The sequence below is a fragment of the Podarcis cretensis genome, assembly GCF_951804945.1.
Source record: "Podarcis cretensis genome assembly, chromosome: 2".
NCBI lineage: Eukaryota > Metazoa > Chordata > Lepidosauria > Squamata > Lacertidae > Podarcis > Podarcis cretensis.
In genome coordinates this window covers 26,427,086-26,450,036 of record NC_137171.1, presented here as the reverse complement: position 1 = coordinate 26,450,036, position 22,951 = coordinate 26,427,086, and the positions used below count along the sequence as shown (strand labels likewise).

The window sequence follows — 22,951 nt, the reverse complement described above, 5'->3', positions numbered from 1 at the left end:
TTAATACATTAACAATCTATCTGTACCTAGTTCCTTATAACATTTCTGCCAAAGCCATATAACTTCACTCCACTATTTTTCTATAGCTCATTAATTTTACAATATTTCTGTAAATAATCTTTAAATTTTTCCAGTCTTCTTCCACCAACTCTTCTCCCTGGTCTCGGATTCTGCCAGTCATTTCCGCCAATTCCATATAGTCCATCAACTTCATCTGCCATTCTTCCCGGGTGAGTAAATCTTGTGTCTTCGCTCCTCTGAATTTTGCCCTGTGCACAAGTAAAGGGGGCTGGCTAAAGTGTTCACTGTGCAGTGCAGTCAAGGATGGAAGATTGTTTTGGGTTCTGCTGGTGTGAGAATTGAGGATGCAGGAAGGAGAGAGAGAGAGAGAATATCTGTGATCTGAAGTTACACATTGGCATTTCATCCTAGGTTTACTCAAGTGCCTTTCAGTTGTAGCCCTGCGGGAGCTACATTTCTGTAAAGGAGCAAGCCCCATATGGACAGTGGCTACAAGTGAAAGACACAAACCCCTGACTGCACAACGGCTTCCGCTCATGTGGCTGTGTCCCTCTCATATCACTGGCATCCATATGAGGATGAAGAACTCGCAGGAATAAAAAGTCTCTGCTAGCTGCTTCCTTTTTTTTGTTTCATTTTCCAGTGCAAGCAGCAGCAGCAGTAGCTTTTCAGAAAGAATAAATGGGCCAGGGTATCCTCAACAGTGGGAGGATGTGCAAAGCAAAAGCACTGATGCAATTTGGCAAAAGCTGGGAGTTGCGCACCCTGCTCCCACACCTCTGTCTCGCCTGTGCGCAGCCCCTCTGCTTTCTAGCCAGCAGCACTCGCAACCTGTTCTCAAACTTGTCCTGCCACATTGCCAGAGCTCCCTTGCTTTTGAGTTGTCTGTGCACCCAAATTTATTTCCTCCTTGGCCAAACCTGCCTTACAAACTTCCTTGTGCTTCATAGGCTGGTCTCTGCCCGCCCCCTCACTTTGTTCTGCCCAGGCCAAGCACAAAAGATGATGCAATTCACTTCGATTCCAGTTCTCCACTCGGTTCAACTCAGCCACTGCCCATCTCTGCGCCCAGAAATATTCCAGAGGCAAATACATTGTTGCGCACGCAACACACACAAACAGAGTCTTGTGGCGCATTAAAGATTTACTGTGGGCATAAGCTTTTGTAAATATAAGCCCACCACATCAGATGCTCAAAGATAAATCACATGCCACAGCCTTCCTTCCTGGCTGCATCATTTCTTGCCACAGGTGAAAGCTCTCATTTCTGAATGTTCCTCCATGTCAAAAACTCGCTACTCAAACCACTGTGGCTACTAATGTCTCCTACGGCAGCCACAGAAGGTCTCAGTAAACATCACCTCAAAAATCCACAACACATGGGAGGCCGTCTAGCCTAGGGTTGCCATACGTCTGACATTTCCCAGCCATAGGTGGGATTTGGCCGTCAGAAACTGTGTTTGTGCCTGGTCTTCCACTTTTTGAAATATGACAATCCTAGTCTAGCCTTCAGTTTGACGTGCTGGTATACCGTGCACATTGTGGGGTGCTTTTCACTTGAGACAATATTCTGGCCTGATCTTGCTGTGCAGCATGCAAAAGAATGTGATTCAGATAGCACTGTGTAGGAAGTAGAATACATGAAGGCAGGGACTGGGGTCTGAGTGGTACAGCCAGGCTTTTCATACTGTTGGCTTTAGTAGGGCAGAAGACACCGTAGTAAAGCTATCATAATTTAGACCCAACTATTAACTGGTCTACTTGCATGTAAGGGTGCTAAACCCTATTCCGTTTTCCACTGGACTGGTGGCATGAATTCAACCTTGGTCATGTGAATGAACTACGTTTCCGTCTGTTCATTGGTGATGCTGTGTGAGGTTTACAGCTGTAGACTGATTGCTCGTCTCAGCCTCTTTCCCAGCCATACAATATTGTTACAAAAGTTGGGTGCCACCCCCCACACTCTGCAAGACTCCAGGGGGTTTCAGGCACTCATCCAGGGTCAGTGCTCCTTTGGAGAATTAAAACATGGTGAAGACTGTTGTAGCTTTAAGAAAAATGGCTTATTTACCTGTATACACCTTCAGTCTCCATGGAAGAAGTCCAGATCTTACAGCATGGTCGTTTCAAGAGGGGCTTGTCTCCCAAAACACTGTAGCCCTGGAGTTCACGCATCTCTCCTAGCCAGCCTTCCCAAGATGGAGCCCACTCTTTCTTCTTCCTTCTTCTTCCCAGAACACTCTGCTAAAAGCTTTCTTTTCCAGTCATCTCACACTCAGCTACCCTGGCAACCTTCCAAACCCCCAGTTTCTGTTCACACCTCAGGGCAAGGGGGTGGGGACAGTTCTCTTGCATTGCCAATGCTCTCAAGGGCCCTGTATTGTTTCTTAATTGCCCTAGCTTGGCCAGGTCATTTTTTGTATAAGCTAGCCCAGGAATTCTTCTGCAGCTCGTCTTTCTCCCTTCACACCCTAAATCATCAAAATCCTACCATTTCTCAATTTCTAGGGTGTATGGGGTCCCCTCCCCCCAAAAATACAACAATATTTAGACTGGGGCCAGCTTAGCCTAGCGGTTACTTCGACTCTACATTTGCAGAATCACTAATTGCTTAATGGCAGTTCAATACTCCACGGGTGCTGTCTGGCTGCTTTAAAAAGAAACACACACACACACACACACAAAAACAACATTTAGACTGATCTTCACTAAAAGCCTTTGCAGCCCATGTAAGCAGCAGCTATTTTTCCTTAACCATGCATCTTCGGGAGAAACATTGGCCCTCACAGGACAAACAGCTGGCACAGGAGTCAGACAAATATGTAGCTGAAAGACACTGCAGAACAGGTGTTTGCTTCAAACTTTAGTAGGCTTGGAACGTGAGTCTCTCCACAGCCTGGAACTTCTTTTGTGTTTTCCCAAAGTCGCTCAAAACAGGGGAAGTTATTGTGCCGATATGCTGATGTGCCTCAGCTAGTCACGAAACGTCAGTCCCAAATGTCATTTTGAAAGGAGTGGAGTTAATGGGAAAGGCTTTCACCTTTGTGTTGAAATGTGGCTCTAGTCCTTAATGTACATTTCTCAAGAGAAGGCATCTGTCAGTGTCACAAGCCCCAAGAGAAAGGCAGTTTGAAAATTCTTGGCTCAGTGCAGTGCCAGCATGAGAAGAGTGACAGGTGTTTGAACTTTTAGGTTGAGGAGTGAAAGCTTTGTTCACATGATCAGATTTGCTATAGGAGAGACATCGGAGTCACTTATGCCAAAGCCCATCTGAAACCGCTGCTATGTTTGTTGAACTAGAACAGTGTTTCCCAAAGTGGGAGATACCCAGGGGTGGAGGAGGGGGGGGGGTGCAGTGGAGGCGGGCCACCCTGGGTGTCACCACTGAGGGGGGTGGCAAAATGCCAGGCGGCACTCACCACAGGGCCTGCAGCGTGCCCGAGCCACGCATCTCTCCTGGGAGTGACGTGGTGGTTTGGGTGCCCGCAGGCTCCGTGCTGCCCCAAACAGTCAGTCTACCGCCTCCCCCTCAGCTGTAGGGCAGCTGAGTGGGAGGAGGCAGGCAGACTCCTCGGAGGCCCCGTGAAACATCCTAGGTACAGGTCATGCAATGCCCCAGACGCCCTATCGGCTTGCTCTGCCACCACCCCCTGGGAACACTGGAATGATCCAGGGGGCGGTAGTAGCCTCGGGTGCAGATGGGGTGCTGCTGAATAAAAACAAGGGGTAGTGGAAGCATAAAGAAAGAAGAAAATTTTGAAAAAATCATTCATACATGTTTCATCTGTTGTGTAACGACGCTTACCGGTGTAACATTGTGTTAAAGTCGTAGTGATTATTTTCCAAACAAACACACAAAATGCAAGATATAGGACGTAGGTAAAAATACAGATACAGTCATACCTCATGTTATGGCCACTTCAGGTTACATGTTTTCGGGTTGTGGACCGCGGGAAACCCGGAAGTTTCGGAACGGGTTACTTCTGGGTTTTGCTGCTCACGCCTGCGCAGAAACGCCAAATTGCGCCAGTGCCTTCGCAGACGTGGCGCTTCAGGATGCCAGGGCTGTGGGTAGCAGACGTGCCTCCGTCACAGATTACATTTGCAACCCGAGGTTCCACTGTACATGAAAGAACACAAATTTGCCTCTGCATCTTTCTGCTTGTTTGCTTAAAGAAGGTAGATTTCCAGAGGGTCGCTGAGCTTTTTCTTTTTTTCCCCTGAAAAGGGGCAGTAGGCCCAATAAATTTGGGGCCCCCTGGACTAGAGGGTATATTTTCAGAGCTACAGAACCAGGCTGCTTGTGACCGTCTGCTTGTGATGTGGAGATTGCCATGGGTTCATAGAGGGACGGACTGTAACTCAGGGGCAAAACATCTGTTTTCCATGCAGAATGTCCCAGTTTCGGTCCCTGGCATCTGAAGAAGGGGGTGGGGATTACTTCTACCTTAATCACTGGAGAACATCTGCTCAAGAGGGTTGAGGGAACCTAGAACAGATTTAGCAGGTATTTATATCATGATAAAAGTGCCATGAGTGATAGCACATAATGGCTGCTATGGGCAGCAAAAGAAAGGGGTGTCATGCCACAAAAAACCCACAATATATAGTTCAGGTGAACTGGCCCACCCACAGCAGCTATGTCATAGTCACCACAGACCCTCCAATTGTCTCTTGGACAGTTCCAGATTTACAAAAGCCATCCTGGTTTCTGATTTGATCCTGGAATGTCACTCTTTTCCTTAGAAGGTTTTCATCACAGAAATGTTGGAGGGTATGAAGTTAGGTGACCACCCCCTCCCCAAGCCAAGGAGATAAGAAACTATACCTTTAGAAGACTTCTAAAGGCAGCGCTGTTTTTAAATGTTGAATGTTTTAAATGTTAAATGTTTTATTATATTTTTATATATGTTGGAAGCTGCTCAGTGTGGCTGGGGCAACCCAGTCAGATGGGTAGGAGAGAAGAAGAAGAAGGAAGAAATTTAAAGACTATCTTGATAAATATTATAAAATTAATGAAGGCTAGAATTGACATGGGTTTAAAAATTATGTGGTTTTCAGGGGTGTTGACTATGGAAAAAGAATAAAATTATTAAAAAATATGGGAAGTAAGGGAAGGGATTTGCTGATTAGATTACGAAATTAGAATACAGAAGGGGGAGGTGTGAGGAGGTCGGGGAAAGTAGGTTTAAGAAAATAAGGATGGAAATTATACTTGTTTCTTTTTGTTTTTTGTTTGTGTATGTTTTTATTGTTAAACTTTAATAAATATCATTAAAAAAAAAGAGAAGAAGAAGAAGGAGGAGGAGGAGGAGGAGGAGAAGAAGGAGGAGGAGGAGGAGGAGGAGGGAATAGGACATCCCTATTTTCATTGGAGAAATGTTGGTGGGTATGCCACTAGTGTGGAAGGAGCATAGTGGGATGTACCGGTACATACAGAAAAAAGTGATATTCCTGATAGTGTGGAAAACCAACTCCAATGCCACATGTAGTTTACAGAGGAAGAAGAGGAGCCATGGAATCTTAGGCGACCCCCAACCAGACTATTCTTCTTTTGCCACATCCAGAGCTGCACTGATTCTCTCATTTTCATTTGCTTATTTATAGGTTCTGGTACACCGTATATTTATTTCTATTTAGCATCTTTACATCTCTTCATAATTCACTCTCAATATATTTGCATTCCTGTTCTTATTTACTGAAGCATCTAGTGTAGACCTAGAATTTTTTACTCCGAATGTATTGTGTCTTCCAACTTCTTGGGATATTAAGTAACGTCCAGCTGAAAATATTTTCCTTCGGTCTTGCCTGTCGAGTGGAACTGAACCTAAAATGGAAGAGAGTGACAGATTTCTTTCTTTTTTTTAAATAATTTTTATTAACTGGCCAATCACATCAAATTAAATCACATCATATAAGAGTGACAGATTTCTACCCCAGATCCATGATACAATTTCGCAGATGGTGAGATGCGCAACCTGAGCACATCCCCACAGGCAGTAAGTCAACATGCGCCTCCTAATGGTCATATGGACTGACCCTAAAGGGCAATAGAGGAAGAAGCTAGATTGGACGGCAGGGACTGTGAGAGCAGGAAGAGGGGAGATAATTCCCGAGGCCCTCTTCTACATGGGACTGAATTCACATTCCTTGGCGGGGGAGGGGAGCTTTTGCATTCTTTCCCAATCTGTGTGGTTTCTCCAACCCCAAATTCCTCTTTGATTTGAAACTCATCTGTCTCCCACCTTTAAAATGAAACCATATTGCGAGGCAGCTCAGAACGAGAAACCTGGAAAATATATAGGACAGTCAATGAGAACCACAACTAAACCGAACGCGAAGATACTAAACAGAAGCAATCAAATCTAGGTCACTGGCTGCCTACCTGAATAATAATAATAAAAGATTTCACTTTTCTTTTGGTTTTCTCAACTGCTCTGGCTGGAAAGACTCTGTCCTGTGCCCAGATGGTTCGTGGATGGAATCTGCAGCAGGGGCCACACGCTGGTTTGTATGAGGGTCCCAGGTTTCCCAGATGTATACATACCATACAACAAAAATGTGTGTGGGCAGAAATCCCACAAAGAGGACACCAATAGCCTTCAGGGCAAGGAAGAGCAGCAAAGCTAGGGGTTTAGAAGAACAGAGAGGTCCAGGGAGTGATTTCATCTGTTTGTTTTGCTGGAGAAAACCTGAGAGTCAATATGATCTTAAAAACTCCCCGAGTGATTCATGCCAAAGCAAACAGTCTACCTCGCATCCTTCCTCCATCGTGCTTAAAACCGTGTATGCCACGTTTGCACGTGACTTGTCCAATTTTCTTTTGCAGCCCCAGAACAAAATTGCATACACTCCAACATTTCTCCAGTGAAAATAGGAAGGTCCCATTCCACAATCATAATTTTTAATTTTTACTATGTATACCCCACACATCTTACTGGGTTGCCCCAGCGACCCTGGGTGGCTTCCAACATATATAAAAACATAATAAAACAGTAAACATTTTTTTAAAAAACTTCCCTATACAGTCATACCTCAGGATACAGAAGCTTCCTGATTTTGGGTTGCATGATTATTTACTTCTGGGTTTCGGCGCTTGTGCATGCACAGAATGCTAAATCGTGCTTTGCGCATGCACAGAAGCACCAAATCACAACCCACGCATGTGCAGACGTGGTGCTGCGGGTTGCGAACGTACTTCCCGCATGGATCACATTCGCAACCCGAGCTTCCACTATACAGGATTGTCTTCAGACGGCTCGGGGGTCGGATAATTCCATATCCTTAAACATTTGTCCGATGAAAATCAGAATGTCGTAAGGAAAAGTGTGACATTCTGGTATCAAATCAGAAATGGGGGTGGCTTCCCCAAATCAGGGATGTCCCTGGAAAATAGGGACACTTGGAGGGACTGCAATAAGCTATGCATAAACCATTTAAATCAATAGACAGAGGCTGTCTTAAATTATAGTTTCAATGTCTGAAGGAAACTTCCTTCCATGCCTGTCTGGTTCATCATCCCCACATGAGCCTTATGAAGCAAGTCTCATTTTTACAGATGTGATCAGAGGCTGCCAGACTATGATCTGCCTAAAACCACAAAATGGTGTCTTCATGGAGCTTTAAGTGGAATCTAGGACCACCCCCCCCCCAAGGCCCAAGTCTATCCATAGGACCACTGTGGTGGTGGTCTGTCATAATGTCTGATTCTATATTTTTACTGTACTAGTTGTATTTTGATTCTAACCTTGGGGAGCTGTCCCCCCTTTCCTTCTATTCTTAATCTGTGGTAGGAAGGTTACATCTGAAGTTGTGTATGAAAAGGCTACCTTTAAATGAAATGCAAATGTGTGCAAAAATATCCCTACAGCTTTTTAAAAAAAGTTTTTAGATGTTCTTAATTGCTTTTTTTATATAAAAAAAATCAATGTATTGTTTTATTGCTTTTTTGTAGACTGTCCTAGGCATTTTGGGGGAAGAAAAGGCAGGATGTACATTTAATGGGGAGGAGAGAAAAGAGTGAGACATGTCAGGAAAGGTTTGGAGTGCATTTCATTTTGTGCACTGTACCCCATTCTGTTATGATGAAGGGCTGGATGGAAATATCCTAAATGAGTAAAACAAGCCCTCACCCTGATTGCTGCTTTCCCCATTCAAATTCTCCATTTACCCAAAGGTGCTTTTCCCTAAGGGCATGTGTGAATGGTGCACAATTTCTTTCATGGGTCATCTACAAATGGTGCAACTATGTTTGAAATTTCAAGGTGGTACCTTTGGAGAGGGTCTGGCATTTGCATATATTGTGTGACTAGGGTGGGGTGCGGGGGGGGGGACGACACACAAAGCCAGTCCATTCACCCTCCGTCGGTCCTTTGACTTGTGCTGGGAATCAGTCTGGTATTGGCAATGGCAGTCAGAGATGACTTGTTGTTCCTATGGTCTGAAAACCCCGTTTCCATTTCAGGGTCTGGAAACTCCTCCACTAAGGAATAATCTCAGAAGCAGCCCAAGTATCAGTGGAGATACTGGAAATGTGAAGTCGTGAAAATTCCTGGGTGGGTTGGTAACTATGAAATGGTGCCTCTCTTCCTTAATCTGTTTGCAGAGCTGTATGCAAGACTTCTTTTCAGTAGGAGTGCAGTTCTGGCACCTTTTGGGTCGGCACCATTGCAGGTCCCACAGCAGGGAGGAGGCGAGGATAGCGAATTCTGGCACCTTCTTTCTTGAAAAAATAGCCCTAGGCACATATACTAGCATTACCTCTATGGGAGACATGGATTAATCTATCCAATTTAAGAATATTCTGAGTGGGCCACAAGAACTGGATATAGTTTGAGAACTGGGGAGGGCAGATCCATTGGATCAGTGACAGGTATGTATTGATCTAATAGTTAAAGCTATGGTTTTCCCAGTAGTGATGTATGGAAGTGAGAACTGGACCATAAAGTAGGCTGATCGCTGACAAATTGATGCTTTTGAATTATGGTGCTGTAGGAGACTCTTGAGAGTCCTATGGACTGCAAGAAGATCAAACCGATCCATTCTGAAGGAAATCAGCTCTGAGTGCTCACTGGAAGGACAGATCCTGAAGCTGAGGCTCCAATACTTTGGCAACCTCATGAGAAGAGAAGACTCCCTGGAAAAGACCCTGATGTTGGGAACGATTGAGGGCACAAGGAGAAGGGGAGGGCACAAGGAGAAGACAGAGGATAAGATGGTTGGAGAGTGTTAAGGGGATTTCAGAGGACGAGATGGTTGGACAGTGTTCTCGAAGCTACAAACATGAGTCTGACCAGACTGCGTGAGGCAGTGGAAGACAGGAGTGCCTGGCATACTCTGGTCCATGAGGTCGTGAAGATTCGGACATAACTAAACGACTAAAGAAGAACAACAAAAATTCATTGGTCATTTTTATATTAAAAAAGGAGGTAACATTGCTTCAGTTATGGATACGGCAGTTAAACAAGCTCCACTTCATTTAAAGTTTAATAAAACGTATATTTATTGCAAACAATAATATACAAAAAGGTAAGTTGTACAGAGAACCAAAAGGGATTTGCAAACAAAACGACCAAAACGGAAACAAAACGGAAACCCAACCTTACCTAAAACTGATTTTTTTTAAAAAAGGAAAGATTGCTTTTAAGTTACAGAAATACTTTAGAAATATCTGCTTTTTTAATATAGAAGTAGAAAAGATACCATATTATAAGAGTGCTTTAAGATTTTCTTCTACTGTATTCCCTACAAAACATTAACAAATATAACTTTTTTTAAATAAAAAAGTTGGCTATCTTTTTTAAAAAAAAGCAATCCTTAACTGTTCAGCCACCGCTTCACCAAAGGTCAGTTCCTTGCCCTAAATATCCTCCCAAATCACACAGTGTGAAGAGGTGGAAGATGAGCTGCACACTTTGGCAGCTACCAGTCCAGAACCGCTGCTCCGCAACTGTCGTTCATTTCCATCGAGCTTTCAAGGGGCAAATATGACCCCCATGGAAATGTGCAAGCCCCATGGAAAAGAAGAGGGCTTCCAAAGCAGCAGGGATTGGTGGCTGCACCCACTGTCGCTTTGCTTCTCTTGAACAGACCAAGGCCTGCCCTACAACACCCATAGAAGGTGGTGGAATCTGGAGGTAGTAGAGTGGATTGTACCACTTTGGTTTGCAAGTTGGGGGGTATCATTTCTTTCGAATGCTTCCCCTCACCCCCTGTAAAAGAACTCCCTGCAATTATAAACAACAACAATGGAGGGTTTAAATATAAAGATCCCAGGGGGAAAGCATTAAAAATGGCAGCCCCAACAGTAGCATCAAAGCTTAAGTGGTACAGTCCATTCTACTACCTTAACTCTGCTGGCCTGTGTACTCCCAGGCGCAATATGTAAATCTGGAAGAGCTGAGGCAGAAAATAAGGCAAATGACTCAGTGATACACTACATTTGCAATCTTTTGTGTCTACAATGAAAAACAACAACAACATATTTTTTCCAGTTTATCCTCAAACAGGAGGGAAAAGAAGAAGAAAGGGAGAACAGAAGAGAAGCAGACATACTTGTACAAACCTAAGACACATTCTGAAGGAATAATAATAATAAAAAGTACCAAAAAAATGGGAATGAGAGGGATAAATAAAATAAAGGGGTTATTGATTTAGACCATAATTTAACGATTAGGCACCATATACCGACTCTGGAATTTCTGTTTACATTACAAGAACTTCTAATGCGGAAGGGGGAAATGGAGGAAAATCTCTTGATTAAAAAACTCTCCCCACCCCCACCACAAAATAAATATATATACTTTTTTAAAAAAGGAAAGAAAGAAAAACAAACACACCAGTGCTGTCATCCATGACCTTTGTTAAAGTTGATATCCCTGCCCTGCCCTGCAAATTGGGTTCATAATGGATTTTGCAGGGGGGCTGTTTCTATGGACTGGTCAGCATCTGTTTCGCACATGGGGAGGGGGCAGTGCCAGAAGCTGAAGAAGGCAAGTCATGGTAGGATTTGTGGCATTATAATCTGGTGCTGCTGGTTGCATTAAAAAAAAGAGAGAGAGAGCTTCAGACCTTAAAAAACTGAACTGTTTTCCTCTGAAGCCTCGTATTTCCCCTTGGCAGTGAGAGAAAGAGTTACGCAAGCTCTCTTGGAAGATATTGCAGGGTTGCTGTTAAGGCTTTTCAATAGTGTTTCTTTAAGGCTTAAGGTGTAGATCTTCTTTTTCTTTCAAACCTCCCTCCTCCCCGCAAAAAACCCTTTTACTTCCCAGCTGGAAAAATAAAGTCTCTTTCCAAATCCACAACATCACATTGAGTAACTGATCACTGGTTTGCTTTTCCTTTATCCACATTTTTTTTTGCTGCCTACAAGCAGAAGACCATTAACTATACAAAAATACCTCTGGCTAAGGCATGCCATTTTGCTAAGTGTTGTTTAGCTGTCAAAATAAGGAGCATTAAAAAAAAAAGTTTCTCTAAAAACAAGAAGTACAATTAACATATAAAATCCCCTCAAATTGGTAACGAATCATACACAGTACATACTAAACGAAACAAAACAAAATACTTAGAATAGAGCATATTCCTCACAGAGGAATACTTTTGAGTTTTGTAATAATAAAAAAATTATTCGCTTTTCATTTTTAGTTATTGTTAAAAAATAATCACCAAGTCCATACCTAGGCGAACTAAGCTGGCTGTTTTGGGAATGAAAATCGCCTCCAAAGCAAAGGTTCTAAGTCCACCATGGAATGTTTGTTTATGGAGCAGGATTCTCCAGCTGATTTCGGAAGGATGCTGTAGTACACAAAGCATTCTGGGATTTTCCTTTCTCTTACTTGTTTAGCTTGCTGCTTCTTCTTTCTTTTTTTTTTTAAAAAAAGAAACTTTCACCAAAGTCTGAAGACGCTTTTTGCTGTCCGTCAAAAACCTTACGGCCTGGTGAGCTGTGTGTAGACAGGCTGCTCCCAGTGTTGCGGGCTGTGGGTCTGAGGAATGGAAGGCACCCCAGCAGTGTCTGCAATGGGCGTGTACATCGGCCTCTGGGCGGGGTTCATGTACGTGAAGGTAGAGTAGAGGCTGGAGCTCTGGCCAGCAGCGTGGCTGTAGTACGAGTTGGAGCTCTGGTGGTCTGTGTAGTCGTACTGCGAGCGGGTGATGGTGGGGTAGGAGGAGCTGTAGTGCTGCAGGTTGAAGGAGCTGTAGCTGATCTGCTGGGGCGAGTGCTGCTGCTGCTCGCTGTAATGGCTGGGGCTCAGCTGCTCCGTCTTGATGTGTGTCCTCTGCTGGGCCTGCCCTGGCTCGCTGCTCAGCGTGGTCAAGGTGTGCTGGGGTTGCTGCGGGGCCTGCTGTGGCGCTTGGGACGGCTGCGGCTGAGACGGCGGCTGCGGCTGCTGCGGCTGCTTGGACATCCAGACATGCCCTGTGCCGGCTGGAGCAGCTGCCGTGCTGCTGATTCCATAGCTGCCGGTATAGGTGACTTGGCCGGGCTGGCCATGGGTGGCGGGAACCCCAGGGTGGCCGTTGGGCGGGAGATACTGGTCAAACTCATTGACGTCAAAGGTCTCAATGTTGGAGATGACGTCACTGCTGAGCTCACCAATGTCCACGTCTCGGAAGTCGATGTGGGGCGGCTGCCTTCCTCCTTCCTGCAGGGGGCGCCCTTCCCGTTTCAGGTCCTGCTTACCGGGCTGCACATCTGTTTTAGGGGTAGTGGGAGGGGTCGGTGGCCCTTGAGACTGTCCTGCAGGAAACACAAGAGAAACGGCATCTGTCAGAGTCAGCATGCTACTTTCCCCTCCACCCCTTTGAAGTCAAAACTGCAGGCAGGCCACACCTGGGCCTATCATCCTACTGATAAGGGCTCCAGACAGAGTGCCATAAAGCGCTGGAAATCTAACAGCAGCCATTTTTTTTATATATATATAAGCAGGAGGTGTTGTATTACGATGATAATTCCATTAATGGTTAACTGTGTCTGGAGGTGAGTGAAAGGAGAGGGTGGTGGTAGGGTGACCAGTAATAAGGAATTGCCACTGAAGATAGCTGCATGGCTCCTTAGATCAGTTGTTTTGTACAGCCAAAGAAATTTGTACCTGTGAGACTGTGCTCTGCTGGAAAAGAGGACAGTTTATAGAGCTGGTTTGCAAAGGTGCGAACTGGATTGGGACGTTTTGCTGGCAGAAGCAATTGCCTTATGCAAAGAGAAAGCCCTTTTGAATGTGTGCAAATGATGCTGTGTGCTGTCGTCCGTGAGACGTACTTACTGACAGTGGTGGCCAAGGACCTGTCACCTAAAGAGGACACACACATCTGCACGTGCTTTGCCCCTATTGCACCTGTTATCCTGTTCTATAGAGATGCTTCAGGAGGCATAAGGGCAATAGATCGCTAAGTGCGCTCTTTTTCTGCATCCATCTGAATGGGAGCAGCCTAATTCATTAAAAGAATAATAGACAGCTCAGTGTGGTGCTGGTAATGCCAAGGTTTCAGGTTCAATCCCCATACGGGACAACGGCATATTCCTGCCGTGCAGGGGGTTGGACTAGATGACCCCTAACAACTCTACAATTCTATTATTTCTACGAGCAGAACCACAGCACACGGCACACTTACCAGAATGTTCTCCAGGGGAATGCACTTCACTCATGCTGGATGAAGACTGGGGAGAATCTGCCTGCAGGGCCTTGAAGATGGCATTTGGGGAGATGTGAGTTTGCTCAGATCCTTCCTCTTGCTCAGCCTGCCCATTCTTGACCGACTTTCTCCTTCGCGGCTGGTACTTATAGTCTGGATGGTCTTTTTTATGCTGCACCCTCAGCCTTTCCGCCTCCTCCACAAATGGGCGCTTCTCACTCTCGTTCAATAACCTGGGCGAGACAGAAAGGGCCTTGTGGTTACTTACAATGGTGTCAACTGCAGAGATTTCCAGAATGTAGCACTTAGGTCATATTTCATTTTGCAAAAAATTAAATAAATATCAGCCTGTCTGCAAGAGCACTGTCCCAGGCAGCTGTTGAAGGCTGCAAAGTTGTGCAAAATGGGCTTCTGGTCATACCAAGGTCACGATCCAGATATATGTGAACATAGGACATTATGCCAAAATGTCCTAGCAGCATAGCAAAGCTGGCAAGGAAGGCAGTTTTTAGACATCCTGCTATCTGAGCATTCTCTCTCTCTCTCTCTCTCTCTCTCTCTCTCTCTCTCCTTTTTTAGGAGCAGACTAGAAACTTTCTCTGGAACCTCTGAGCACTGTCAGGAAAAGGAATTGGTTGTCCAGTACTCCTAAGTTTGCCTCTGCCTGTTCCTTTTCTACATCATCTTTTGAGAACTCTGCTCCTCTTGCAAGAAATTAGCAGAGTGTTTTGGCTACTTTCAAAAAAGACATAACAAAAATCGAGCCACTACAGGGACTCTGCTCTGGCCCCTTACTTGGAATTTGGTTGGACCCATCACTCAATTCCCACCCACCCCTACCAACTAACCCAGGACACACTCACACAAATACAGATTAGGAGCCAACACTTTGGGTGCCTCCAGGCACCAGCACAAACTGCCTACCATTTTTTTTTTTTTATAGCTAAACTCAACAACAACAACAACAACAACATAAACCTTTCATTTGCAAATACCATTGATCTCTCTCTCTCTCTTTTTCTTGTGGAAAGTCACAAGCTTATGTTTCAATCAGTTGACTCACTTTCTCTTAACTCCCTGCTCCCTCCCTCTCCCCCTCCCTCCTGTTGCAAGTCATCTTTCCGACTCAATCTCCAATTGGTCCACACTTGCCAACTTACACCGTCAATCATCACATACCCAAACGTGTGCCATTCATGTTTTGTCTTGAGAACAGGGCTTGAGTTGTCAGAGCTCAACCTTGTAATGTGTTTGTTTTTTAATGGGCAGGTGTGTACAAAATAAATTATTCCTGGGCATGTGCAGAGTGCCTTTTAGAGTAACCACAGCATATATTTTTTTTTAATGGGGCAGCTCTCTCCTAGGCATAATCTCAAGGCCACTTTAAAAATAAGGGGTTTAGCACTGCCTCATCATTTAGTTGCTGTTATAGTGCAATCCTATGCAGGTCTACTTTGCTGTGAGCCCCTTTGAGTTTATTAGGGGAAGTATACAGCCTTATTACAGCCTTATTTTCTGGTGTTGGCATCTCATTGAACACAGCAATGCTGCAGAACCAGAGCATGGCCTTCCCTTCCCTAAGCTAAAACAGGACCTCAAATATGGACACATACAGTGGTGCCAACTTGAATAAAATATTGGGGGGGGGGCAGGTAAGCCCTGCCTTGCATAATTGATCACATGACACGGCACACACGCACTATTTGAATGGCAGTGCCCATTAACTTTTTGGGGGGTCCTGGCCCCCTCAAATATTTTAATGGAGGGAGGATGAAGGACCCTCTAGGAGTTAGCTCCTATGAACATATATGCCCACAAACCAAGGTATAAACGACATTTTGATCCAGAACTTCTCTTGCAGAACCCGATCGGATTGCACTCAGAAGTAGCTCCCACCCAGTCCAAATGCCCGGTTTGCCACCTGCATGTGAAGTTCAATGGACACACTCTCCAAGAGCTGCGCGTTAGTTGGGCTCTCTTCACGCTACCTCTGCGGAGGAGGAGGAGGAGGAGCTCAGCATGGGATCTCCAAGCCCCAGATTCCCACCAACCACCCCTTTGGAAACGTCTGTCCCTGTTAACATACTCTCTCTCTCTCTCGTGCGCGCACCCAACCCACGCGTGCAATTTCTCCCTTCTAGCCCTGCTCCTGCAGAGCAGGGAGGCAAACTTGAATAAAATATTGTGTGTGTGTGTGTGTGTGGTTTCCAGATAAGACCCACCCCACATTATCGATCTCAAGACGTGGCACACAAACACCATTTCAATGGCAATGGCCATTAACTGGGGGGGGGGCGCAACTTTGGGACCTCGGCCCCTAGGACTGGCTCCTATGCTGCACAGACAGACCCCGAGTGGCGGAAAGTAGACTTTGCCAATGCGTGGTGATGCAAAACAAAGCACAGGAGCCAACTTCTAGGTGCTGAGGTTCCTTCGCACCCCTCATAAAATATTTGAGGGGGCCGACCCCCCCCCCAAAAAAGTTGACGGGCATTGTCATTTAAATTATGTGCGTACACCATGTCTTTTGATCTGTTACGTTATTTATTGAATATTTTATTCAAGTTGGCACCCCTGAAGCTAAACAATCAAACCATGGAGACCCTCCCCGTCCCTGCGATCCTCTGCATGCTTCCTCCGGAGCAAGCGTGCCAGCGCCCCTTTGGCAACCCGCTTCCTTCCCCCCGTTGCGGCCATCCCCAGCGCTTACCTCCAGAGTTTGCCCAGCGTCTTGCTCAGCTCGGCATTGTGCAGGTGCGGATACTGGTCTGCGAGCTTCCTGCGCGCGGCCTGCGCCCACACCATGAAGGCGTTCATGGGGCGCTTGACGTGGGGCTTGTTCTTGCTGGATCCGTTCACGCGCACGGGCATGGGCACGAGCGTCCAGTCGTAGCCCTTCAAGACCTGGCTGACGGCTTCTCGGATGCACACGGGGAACTTGTCCTCGTCGCTCTCTTTCTTCAGGTCCGGGTCGCTTTTGGGGAAGGTGTTCTCTTGGGGACGCGTGTTCTCGGTGTCGGATCCGGAGCCCGACGGGCAAGGGGAGCCGGCCGAATCGTCCGACATGGTGGGGCTGGGGGCGCCGGACAGGCATTTCTCCTGCTCCTCGGTCATCTTCAGGAAAGGGTCGAGGAGATTCATGCGAGAAAGCGACCCGGGGGAGGATATCGGTGGAAATGAAAAAAGCGAGCAAGAGGGGGTGGGAAGAGGGGGTGGGTGGGGGGAGGAAGAGGAGGGTGGGGAGGGGTGAAAAAGCGAAAGTGGCAGGGTCTCTTAAAACTGCATGAAAAGAGGCGAGCCCAGCGGCAACGACAAGGAAAAGTTCGCAAGGGGCACCAAAAATGTCCCGCCTGGGTTGCAGAAACTGGAAAGAAGACCTCGGATCTCGGACGCTTTTGCAAAATCGCTGCTGCTGCTGCTGCTGCTGCAGATATTTGCTCTCAAGCAACGGACATGTGGGCAGCTTTTTCGTGGATAGTCAATGAGGGGCTGTCGGAAGAATATATAATAAAATATATATTCCACCCCTTTCAAAAAAGAAGGAGAAAAAGTTCCTCGGAGTTTGGAAGGTAGAGAAGGAGAAAAAAGAATATATATATATATATATATATATATATATATATATATATATATATAGGCTCCCAAAATCACCTAGTCGGCTTCAAGCTCAGCTCTACTAACTTTCTCTCTGGGTCTCTTTAATAAATACTCTCCTCTGCTATTTCACCTTAGAAACTTTCAGCCAATGGCAGGCCTGCCCCTGGAGGGCTGGCACACAGCTGATTGGCTGAAAAGTTTTTTCTCTCTCCCCCTCCTTCCTCGCCGCTCTCTGAAGGGAGGGGAGAAATGAGCGCAGATCTCAGAGAGGAAAATAGGGGGGGGGGGAGAGGGAGGGAGGAGGGAAAGAGAAAGTTTGTCGCGCGCTGCAGTTGAGCCTTTGTACTTCCCAACTCTTGCGCTATATATTCCTCCGAGTAAACTCTTCTCCTTTCTTTTTCTACTTCTTGATCTGGGCAGATTTCTGCTGAAGAAAAGGCACGAAATCTTCCCTAGCAGATACGTCATCGCTCGGGTAAAACTGCAGAACAAATGCTTGCTCGCTCGCTCTCTCACTCGGAAAGAGCTTAGAGATCCTCTGTATGACTCTCTCTCTGTCTGTCTGTCTGTCTGTCTATCTGTCTCCCCCCTAGCTTTGAATCCAGTGATTTTTCTGACTCACCCTCACTATGGGAGGGTTTGTTGTTTTTTTGTTTGCTCATCCTAATGCTTTATCCATACTTAAAAGTTTCAGGAAGAGAAGGCGAGGTTGACTTCTTCAGCGCTGCACTGCAATTCACGGCGTGAGAATCTGACCCAGAGGTTTAGTTTTAAATACCACCACCCGTTCTACGCTATATACTTAGGCTAGGAGGACTCCTTTTAAAAATGGTTATCTTTAATATCCCTAACTCTGGTCTTACACTGTGCAAAGTAGGGTTAGTGGGGTGTGCGTGTGTGTGTGTGTGTGAATGACAGTAACACCCTCCTCCAAAATATCACGCTGAGAGTGATCTGCTGTGTAGAAACATAACATGACCAAATTTCTATTTCAAGCAGATAAGACTTTCCACCGTAAAAGTCAACAGGTACAAGCTACCATCCAACCCAAGGGCTTAACTAGGGAGTAAGCGCCACGGAAAGCAGGAGACTTACTTTCAAGTAAACCTGCACATGGGCTACGCATCTTTTTAGAAAGGGTTGAACCTGTGGGAATGGTCATCAGCTACACATCCTGCCGGGAGGGATCTAATATATTTTAAATCCCTATAATTCAGGATTTTCTTCCTCAAGCGTGATCCTTCATCGTAAAGACAATACTTGGATTTACTTGTTAGGCTCGCTGACATCCTCTCTTCCAAGGCCAGACGCAAAGCAGGCGCAAGGGGATGCATTATGCCTCGAAATTTATCCCCATCGCTCCCCGCCCCGCTGCTCAAACCACGGAGAAAGAGAAATAACTTTTCTTCTTCGTTTCATATATATATTCAGATGGATCTTGTTTCAGAGACGTCTCTGTGAAATGTTTCTGATTTGTTTTTTTGAATCAGATGCTATGCCTACTAACCTCAGGTCTTTGCTATATATACACACGCACATACATATTGGCTTTGCACTGTTTCCACCATTTTTCCTTAAAAGTAGGTGACACAGCAGGAGGAAACAGTTTTCTGACGGATATAAAGAATGCACAGCACGGGGATGCGCTCTGGCACAGCCGAACAGCTTGGCTGCGCCAGAGAAATGGCTAAGGAGAGAAAGTGGGCGCAGTTTGCGATTGATTCGCCTTTTGATAATCCATCTATCGAGACGTCATGTGCGCATCCCACTGTCTCGCTTAGCAATTCGACAGCCCGTCAGTTGTGGGCGCTTCCCGCATTGCAAACTCTTTAAATCATTAGCTGTCATGTTGCCTACCCTAGGACAGGCGCCATTCCATTGCCTTTTTGCTTTGCTTTCCGTGCACTTTTTCCACTCTCCTTTCAAACTTTTCTTGGAACTTTTACAGTGACTTACATATATAAACAAATCACCTTTGCAGCAGATCAAGTGTCCTTCTCCTTTCCATCCAGAGGGGGCACCATAGGCTCAGAAAAGTAACCCCGACGTTTTCAAGGCTGCTAGACGCTCCTTCAAGGTGGCGCGCGCGCGCGCACACACACACACACACAATACAGAGCACCGCATCTCCTGAAAAGCACGCGCACACACTCGCACAGATTAGTCTCTAGCGATTTGATATATCAGGGCTCGACTCCCCCTCGCCACCCTTACACCATCCAATTGTAAATATGTAGCCAGCCTCTCCGGATGAAACGGCTTCGGAGTCAAGGAAACTGATAAAGATATCAAAAGTTTCAGAGACAGTTCATTTTAAAACAAACAAACTGCTTGGGATAACGGGGGTGGGGGGTGGGCGCAGATCGTCACCTTACACGTCTCTACTTTATCTCCGCACCTGCAAAATTTCCCCATGACAATCCCTTTCTTTGCCTATTGCATTTGTGCCCCCCTTCAAAACATACAGATTGCTCTCGAAAACCCCTGACTATATCGACATTTCCTGCCCCCTCCAACCTAGAAAAACTAAGTCATAAAGGGGAGGGGGATTTAAAGCTGCAACCTTGTGTACAGCTTCCAATTGCGCACGTAACTGTAATAAACCCCTATTGCTCCAAGCGCAATAAACCCCATTACGCACAAGCCAACTTCTAAGCCAGCATGTCTAGAATCTACTGCAGCGATTCAGACGTACACGACGTGTTCCACTATGGCTGAAACTTATCTCAGTGTGTCTTACTTCCCAGTTTAAGTGGTACCAAGCTAAGGAAAAAGGGAGTTACCCTCTACCCTCCAGTTGCTGCCTGTTCTTGTTGGATTCAAGCGATAACTTATTTTTTTCCCCACATCCTAGTTTCCCCTCATGTGTTTCCACTGCCAGGATACATGGATAGGATCGGGCTGCAGATATGTGTCTTGAGGTCCGGGGTGAAAGGACTCCATGCATTCCTTTTCCCAAGGATCCCCTAGAGAGGACTTGATCGAGGGGCTATTGCTTTGCTGCCTCGGGGCAAGGTGGGCGTATGTGTTTGCACTTAGTTGCACACGGAGAAGAGGGCTGAGCCCCTAGGCAACCTAGGCAGGGCTTCTTTTAAGGGCACAGGGGGGTGCCCTAGATGGTCCAAAGGACTGTCGTGGAAAGGATCAGGCGGAGAGTTTCCCGACGTCGCTTGCCAGCCACGGCGCCCCCGCCGTCAGTTTGGGAAGACGCGTCTTTTCCAGATTAAAGAAGGTGCATTATTATTATTTTTGTAAGCAAACAAACCCGAAACACGCAACGGGTTTCTGCCTCGGCTGCTTTTGGACTTGTGTCCTGCGGTCAGGGACGGGTAAAATCCTGCGAGGACTCGAGGAGTCAATCTAGCTTGGATCCCACTTAAGGGACCCAAATCTTCTTTTCCTTTCACCACCGAGGCAGACACCTTCCTGCCGTTGTCACGGGCCTGGTGGCGAGGAACCCACATGCTGCACCTTCCCGAATGACATTTTTTTCCTAGTGGAAAACCCTCGTTTCTTCCCTTCCCTTCCCTTCCCGCTCCCCCTCACCCCTCGCCCATGGCTCTTGTGCTGCCCAGCTATTCTGCCAGGGCACCCCTGGTCTGCGAGAACCTGCGCCTTTTATCTTGTAAAGTATGTCTTTAATACGGCATTAGGACGATGCAGAAACAGAAGAAAATTAAGAGTATAATTGTGAGATCCATTTCCCTTTTGCTGTCTTCCCAATAAAACTGTTATCTCCGCCAAAACAGTGTAGTTAACACTGGAAAAGTTGAAAGATAAATGGGCTTTGAAAACATGGTTTGGGAGGGGGAAAACCTTTGACAAAAATAACTCGAAGGGGGAAAGCTCACGTTTTCCAGAGTACAATGTAATCTTCTTATCCCTTGCAACGCTTAGAGTAACTTTTCACTCCCCCGGAGAGAGAAACAAATGATTTCGTTTTGCACAATATGTACCATGAGTTTTTCCTTTCCTTTCCCCCTTTTTAAACCTAGATTCAAATTTTGAGCAGCAACCGGAAAAGGCTTTTAATTTGATTAATTATTTTATTTTTTTACAATATATATACATGACTTTGGGACAAGGTCTTTTTCTTTCGTTGAGAAGGTGGCTTTGTTGCATTGATTTTCTGTGCTAAAAAGCAGAATATTCCAGCAAAATCGCAGCGGAAGATTACTATTCACCCGGGGCCCCCCCTTGCTCGAAAAGAAAAGAAATATACGGACTTGGTTGAAAACTGAGTCGGTCTGGTAATGCTTGGATGGGCGATTGGCAGAAATAAACCAAAAGAACAATAGTTTTGTTCGGTTGAAAAAAATAATCATGAAAACTACTGCCTATTTAAACAAGTTTTCATTCAAGAATAGAAGCTCTTCAATATTCTTCCCTCGATATATTTTTTTCAAGGAAGCGAAATATTCTAAGATAAATACACTAGCATAATAACCATGATACAAATTAATGATAATCCGAGATCCATAGATCCATCTAAAACTCACTGGTCATCGCTTCTTCCTATCCATACACAGATAGGAACCTCAGCCACCTTCCTCGTTTCACGTTAGACCTCCCCTTATTTCAAAACCCCAAACCTAAAAACACCCCAGCAGACCTTGAAACGATGTACTAATAAGAGTCGCTTTTAAGAGGCGTTTTATTTTTCAAAAGGAGCGTGCTTTTTCCTCCAAAAGGGGGCCAGACAGCGTTTATAGCGTTAATTTCGAGGGCTTCCCTGTTGTGCTAATTCAGGTCAGTGTGGGATTCTCGTGTGTGTGTGTGTGTGTGTGTGTGTGTGTGTGGTGGGGTGCAATCTCTGTTTTTCAACCCCTGAGCCAGGAAATGAATTCCAGAGAGATGGCTGTCCGGCAAAACAACGGCAACCTTCGAGCGGTCCGCTTTCCCCCGGGCGCTCCAGCGGCTCGACGTTTGCGCTCTAGGCGCATCTCGGCTAGGGGCAGAATCTCGCAACCTAAAGGCGCGCGCAAAATATCTCCTCCTCCGCCTCGCCTCCTCTTCCCCTCCCCTCCTTTCCCCCTGCAAACTTTAGGGATTTCTAAAGCCCCTTTGTAACGGATCCTCCTTTTCCTCCCCTCAGCCCGCAGAAACATTCAACGCACTGAAATCTCAGGCACCAGAGCCGCAGTTGGCAAAGTGTGATGTCACTCACAGATGCTGGTGACGGAAGCTTTGAGCAGACGAAAGTGGGTGGCGGCGGCAGCGGCGCCGGGGCGGTGGGTGGGTGGGGGGGGCGGGAGAAAGCCGGTGGGTGGGGGGAGATGCAGACTGTTTTGTATCTGCAGGGTTGAGGGGAGAGGGGGAAAGGAAGGGTAGGCAGCCGAGATGATGCTCTCCCGGCCCGAAACTGCCTAAGAATGGACACTTATTTGGAGGAATAAAACGCAGCAGAGTTGGCGACGGTGCGCCAACACATCCCGCTATGTTCTGGAGGCGCACGAGAAGCTGTTTTTAAAACACATGCACGCACAGAACCAGAGGCTGATGGAAAAAAGGACCCTGGGTTTTGCTTTATGCAAATTGCTCTTAAACTAATGCATTCCACAAACGCAGAGATCACCGATAAGATTAGATGCCGTTTTATACACCCCGCTCTCCAGTATTTCCTAGGCATGCAAATATCCAAAGTTAAATAAAGTATATTTTAGGGACCTTTCCTGAAGAATTTCTCTTGCTTTTTAAG

At 46.0% G+C, this 22,951-nt stretch overlaps 1 protein-coding gene across 1 annotated transcript; it reads right to left on the bottom strand.

Moving 5' to 3' along the window:
- Positions 1-9,498: 9,498 nt before the first annotated feature.
- On the bottom strand, positions 9,499-17,340 carry SOX9 (SRY-box transcription factor 9). The gene is made up of 3 exons (XM_079967048.1): positions 16,367-17,340; positions 13,636-13,889; positions 9,499-12,763 (listed from the first exon to the last, which is right to left on the bottom strand). The coding sequence occupies exons 1-3, from the start codon at positions 16,795-16,797 to the stop codon at positions 11,952-11,954; spliced, it is 1,497 nt and encodes a 498-aa protein (XP_079823174.1). The 5' UTR covers positions 16,798-17,340; the 3' UTR covers positions 9,499-11,951.
- Positions 17,341-22,951: the final 5,611 nt, after the last annotated feature.

Coding starts and splice junctions, on each gene's coding strand:
- SOX9 (XM_079967048.1), bottom strand. CDS start 16,797: ATGAATCTCCTCGACCCTTTCCTGAAGATGACCGAGGAGCAGGAGAAA. Junction 13,890..16,366: donor ACGCTGGGCAAACTCTGGAG/GTAAGCGCTGGG, acceptor TGTCTCGCCCAG/GTTATTGAACGAGAGTGAGA. Junction 12,764..13,635: donor TTCCCCTGGAGAACATTCTG/GTAAGTGTGCCG, acceptor TGTTTCCTGCAG/GACAGTCTCAAGGGCCACCG.